Raw genomic sequence first — 5,756 nt, forward strand, 5'->3', positions numbered from 1 at the left:
TCGTCCAAACATCAATACATAAGGTGAATATCCGGTAGAGTCATTTACGGTACAATTATAAGCATGTACAAGTCTACAAACGTGTCTTTTCCACTGAATTTTGTCACGTGGATTCAGAGTTCCCAACATGTCAAGAAGAGTTCGATTAAAACGTTCGGGTTGTGGGTCTCCCTGAGGGTGATAGGGTGATGTTCTTGATTTCCTTATTCCACAACATAAGCACAGCTCTTGGATCAATTTACTTTCGAACTCTCTCCCTTGATCCGTGTGTATTCGAGCCGGTAGTCCGTAATGTACGAAAAACTTCTCCCATAATGTCTTAGCTACTGTTATAGCCTTTTGATCCACAGTGACATACGCTTGAGCGTATCGGGTGAAATGGTCAGTAGCTACCAATATGTGACTGTCTCTTCCAGTAGGATCCTCCAGTGACAAGAAATCGATACATACTAGCTCTAAGGGTCCTGAGCTGTCCAGATTAATTAATCGGGCTGACGGTACTGGTATCGACTTTCTCAGTATACAATTCCGACAATCTCTACAGTAGGCTTCAATATCCCTATTCATATAGGGCCAGTATATCCTTTCAGCGATCAATTGTCGTGTCTTCTCGTATCCTAAATGGCCATGGCAGTCATGTAGGGAGTGTAAAACCATGGCAATATAATCCTCCGGTAATACCAGTTGACAACGGAATTTTCCTGTCTTACCCTCTGTCTTTCTGTAGAGGACCCCTTTCTTAAAATTTAATCTTTTCCGCTGTCTTAACAAAACTTTTGTTTTATTAGATAATACTACTCCATCTGTATTCCTATGACGGTTATTTAGACAATCTATTGCCATTGAAATATTAGTATCTCGTATTTGAGCAGCCCGTAGTTGTTCTTTGGATAATACTTCCAGCCCTCCCATTTCAGCCTGGGATATCCAACAATACATTAAAGGTAAAGCTGTATCAGATGCTCCCAATGAAATGACAATATCTTGTGGTTCTCCTCTTAGACAGATCATCTGATGACATAGTCCTTGCATAGCTGGTGCTGGGACTTCTATCCATTCATCATCGACACTATTAACAGTAGGATTCGGTATTCTGGATAAAGCATCCGCGTCAACATTACTTATCCCAGGTCTATATTTTAATGTGAAGTAGTAATTGGCCAATGCGGCCAACCAACGATGTCCAGTGGCGTCCAGACGGGCAGTGGAATTTATATACGTCAACGGATTATTATCTGTATAGATGGTAAAATTTGTTCCGTACAGGTAGTCATGAAATTTTTCAACTACTGCCCACTTCAAAGCGAGAAACTCAAGTTTGTGCACTGCATATTTTCTCTCACTTTCTGATAATCCCCGGCTGATATAGGCAATAGGTCTCAATCTTCCTTGTGATCTCTGGTATAATACTCCTCCTAATCCATCGAATGATGCATCTATGTGTAACTCATATGGTTGGGTTGGATCTGCATAAGCCAACACCGGTGAATGTGTCAAACAATATTTAAGCCTTAGAAAGGCATCCTCACATATTCCAGTCCATCTATCCCCGAATTCCTCCTGAGGCTTAAAGAAACGGTTAGATGTACTATTGCTTTTGTTCCGACTACTACCTCGGCTCGTGGGATAACCTTTAGTCAATTCCGTAAGGGGCCTAGCTATCCGGGAGTACTGTGGTACAAACCGCCTGTAGTAACCACAGAACCCCAGAAATGAACGTAGGTCCTTCAGATTCTTCGGTCGGGGCCACCGCATTACAGCTTCCGTTTTCTCAGGGTCAGTAGCAATCCCTTCTCGATTTACTATATGTCCTAAGTATTTGACAGTAGTCTGACAAAATTTACATTTGTCAATAGACAATTTCAACCCCTTTTGTTGAAGCCGATCTAATACTTTCAACAACCGAGCATTATGTTCATCCAGTGTTTTTCCGAAAACAATAATGTCGTCTAAATAAACGAGTACTTCCCGGTAGCACATGTCTCCTACCGTTTGTTCCATTGTGCGTTGAAACGTGGCAGGTGCCCCTTTTACTCCCTGAGGCATCTTGAGGAACTCAAAAAATCCAATAGGGCAGATGAATGCAGTCTTAGCCCTATCTTCCGCTTTCATCGGGATTTGGTAGTAACCGCACCTCATATCCAATACTGAAAACCATTTACTACCTTGTAAGCAGTCCAGTGCTTCATCTACTCTAGGTACAGTATATTGATCAGCAATAGTTCTACTGTTCAAAGTGCGGTAATCTATGCATAACCTGATGTCACCATTCTTTTTCCGTGCTACCACAATCGGAGAGGCATAAGGGCTTTCTGAGTCAGCTATCACATGATTTTCGAGTAGCTGCTTCAAATGTTGACGCACGTCATCGAAGTCGGCTGGAGCCAATCTCCTAGACCGTTCCCTGAAAGGGGTGAGATCATTTAAAGTAATCCTATGTTCTGCTCCTAAGGCAGTGCCCAGATCCCATTCTTCTATTGAGAAAACAGTTCTTCTGACCAATAGTTCGTCTATTATTCGTTGTTTTTCTTGCAATTGTAGATCACTGTCCTTGAAACAAAGTTGCAATTTCGTAAGAAAAGGTTCACAGTTCCCCTCAACGAAGTTAGTGTTATGGATAAGGTATGTGTCGGCAAAGTCGTTGACTTTATCTCTTTGTGGTGAGCATAAATCTTCCTCAGGTTTATGATATAAGGATCTATATTGAGATAGACACCAGTCTGATAACGTCTTAAACAAATTTGAATTTGTGCCAATTATAACAGGTACAGCATCCCTATCTCCTGGGGGGTCCGGACACACCAGTGCTATGAATGGTAATGGTGTTGCTGGATCCGAGGTTAATAGGGGATGGAATTCAATGTTGGTCACAACATATCCTAAATAGGGATATTTTTGATCACTAAGTCCCCATATTGCTAATCCATCGACAGGTGAGATTTGAAGGTCGGATAGAAATTGCCGATACCAACTTTCGAAAATTATCGAAACCTGTGACCCACTATCTAGCAGTACCATACACGGATGACCATTTATGATGGCTTGTACCATGGGGGCCTTTCCCATCATTCCATCGGGGATGGTCATAGGCCACTGAGTATTCCCCATTGCGCACACCACTATAGTTCGGGAGTTGATGCGGGGGTCATCAACGTCCCTTCCTGGTTTTCCGGATGATTAACATTCTGATTTCCAACGGGGTTGGGGTGGTTTCTTCCATAATTTCCAATTTGTGGGCACTCAAAAGATCTATGTCCCATCTGACCACATCGGTAGCAGATTATGTGATCTCTATTATCCCCCCGTCGATTCATTCCTCTCCCTCTCCCTCGGTTCACTGGTGACGGAATACGGCTGTGCACTGTTATCAGTTGATCTAACTTTTTATTTTGTTCTTCTAAAAGTTTACACATTCGATCATGTGATAAGGTGACGTCAGGGATTGGGGATACTACTGTTGGTACTACCACTTTCACCCTCTTGATATTTTTTTCTCTATTGTCAATTTGGACCTCCTCTAATTTCACATCTTTAATGAGTTCACTCAATGTAGGTGGACGATCTCTAGCCCCACTACATCTAAGTCTCTGAGCTACTGGGCTTGAGGTCAGTGCCCCTCGCAATAAGTGCTTTAATCGACGTTCATCCATTTCCGATTGCTCTATCCCTCCTTTATCCAGGAGTTTATATAATATTTTATCCAATCGGTATATAAAATTAGTGAGTGGTTCGGAGGGTTCTTGGTAAGTATTATTTAATCGGGCCAATATGTCTCCAATGTCTTCAATAGTTCCAAATGAATAGTCTAACGCATTAAAGTAATCCTTCAATGTTGCATTAGTGTTGCTGCGTCGAGTAGCATGTATTATCCCCATGGCGGGGCCCCTTAGACTTTCAACAATCCTCTGCTTCTTAATATATTCGGGGCACCGCCATTCCTCTGAATGTTGAATGGCAGCCTCACGCCATGCATCGTAACCTTCTTCTCCAGTCGGTACAGGTATCACGCCAGAGAATACTCGTAATCTCCTATAGCCTCCTTCATAGTGCCACCTTTCAAATTGGCTCACTACTTTATCCATAACGGTTTCAACCTGGGGTTCTATAGATTCACCTACTGTTGTCTTGAGCTGTGAATTATCACCGTGGCCAGTGGCATCGTTCCCTTGATGATCTGTCTCTTGGCTTGTATTTACGGCTTCTGTAGCCTCTCCGTCTCTCTCTTCAGTTCTTTTTGGCCATATTATCTGACACCTTCGACCTGAAGTTCCTCCTACTAATATGTTGATCGGTATTAGTGAAGGATCCAAGTAATCCTGTGTTGTGATTAATACTGCTATAATATCGTCTATCGTTCCCTTCCACTTGTCCACCAATAAGGGGACCCGCACACCACACAATTTCAGGGCCTCTGTAATCACTTCATCATCAGTAACTCCAGTAAGGTCTCCTACTATACCCAGACTGCATCGAGTATTAATCTTGTGTTCTACACACCATTGGTATATGCGGTTTTCATTGATGACCTCCATCGTGGATATCTAGTCGATCCTGAAACGGTTAAAGATCTCAGCAGTGCCTCCAGTGTAGGCCTTGGTTTATTTCAAGTATTTGTCCTTCAGAGCTAGTGCCTCCACTCAGACCTTTAGTCTGCTCACGAAGTTTGGCAGACGGGGAAAATCTGAGAAACCCCTATTATTTAGTATATATGTGGTTCCAATGTAATCTGGGTGCTTTCAATATTATATATACAATTTAAAATAACATTACATTCACTTACTTGAATTACTGGATATCTGCACCTTCGTTACTATAACAGGATACTTATCTCAGGAATGATTTGACCACATGAGATTTTGTAAATATCATACAGTTTACTTTGAATAATATTAATAGTATATATTATTTCAAAATATTACATGTGTTCTAGCGTTAACTATAAGTATACATATAACAATAATGCTACAGTGACAATCTTAACAATCATATACTATACTTCCCCTCCAATATAGTCCATCTTCTTCTAGAGATATATATTTGCAAATATATGAAGTTAGTGCACTGAATTTAATGGCTGTGTTGTAATCTCCAACTAGAGAAGTCAATTTATTTTATTGGTGGTAACGACTGGTTGATTTCTGAAGTAGGCTCGTATCATTACTCGATCCTCTGTCGCAGATAATTAACTAAGGCTTGCAATAATGCCCTCACCGTGAAACTCAGTCTATTTCGATCAGTCGGAGTACTGACCATATATAGTAGTATTTAACAGCTGCCAATCATTAGGGGGATGTTAGGAGTCTCCTTTAATGTAGAATATTATTTAACCTATTTTCATTTAGCAATGCAGTAGTTTATTCCTTGCAAAGTATATAGCGTGTATATAATAAAGATGTAACGTCCTATACTTATGTTAATACTCTGTTCTTCTTTCTTTTAGTGTAGCTGTACTTTCTTCAGATGTCCATGCAACTTATAAGGTAAGTATCGTTAGTTTATTTCATGGAACCATTAATGAAATTTCTCATTTAGATTATATATATTTCAGAAATCTTCACACTCTAGGTGTAGTCTTTTTTTCCTATGGCAGTACACCACAGGATAAGTCTACGCCGGGGATGGATATGGTATTAATTTATCAATGTTCTGGTATAGTTAATAGAAACGGCTTCACAGACTAGCAAAGCTGATAATACCGCTAGTATGATGGTATATGAGGCTCATCGATGGAGAAGTATACTTGTCCGCATCCTATA

The 5,756-nt window shown here is 40.8% G+C and overlaps 1 protein-coding gene across 1 annotated transcript; it reads right to left on the minus strand.

The window, feature by feature from the left end:
• Window positions 1–3,119: 3,119 nt before the first annotated feature.
• Window positions 3,120–4,532, minus strand: LOC134910986 (paraneoplastic antigen Ma3 homolog). Its single transcript, XM_063919380.1, has one exon. It carries the CDS (start codon window positions 4,530–4,532, stop codon window positions 3,120–3,122), a length of 1,413 nt encoding a protein of 470 aa, XP_063775450.1.
• Window positions 4,533–5,756: the final 1,224 nt, after the last annotated feature.

This window comes from Pseudophryne corroboree, chromosome 4 (genome assembly GCF_028390025.1).
Source record: "Pseudophryne corroboree isolate aPseCor3 chromosome 4, aPseCor3.hap2, whole genome shotgun sequence".
Lineage (NCBI taxonomy): Eukaryota > Metazoa > Chordata > Amphibia > Anura > Myobatrachidae > Pseudophryne > Pseudophryne corroboree.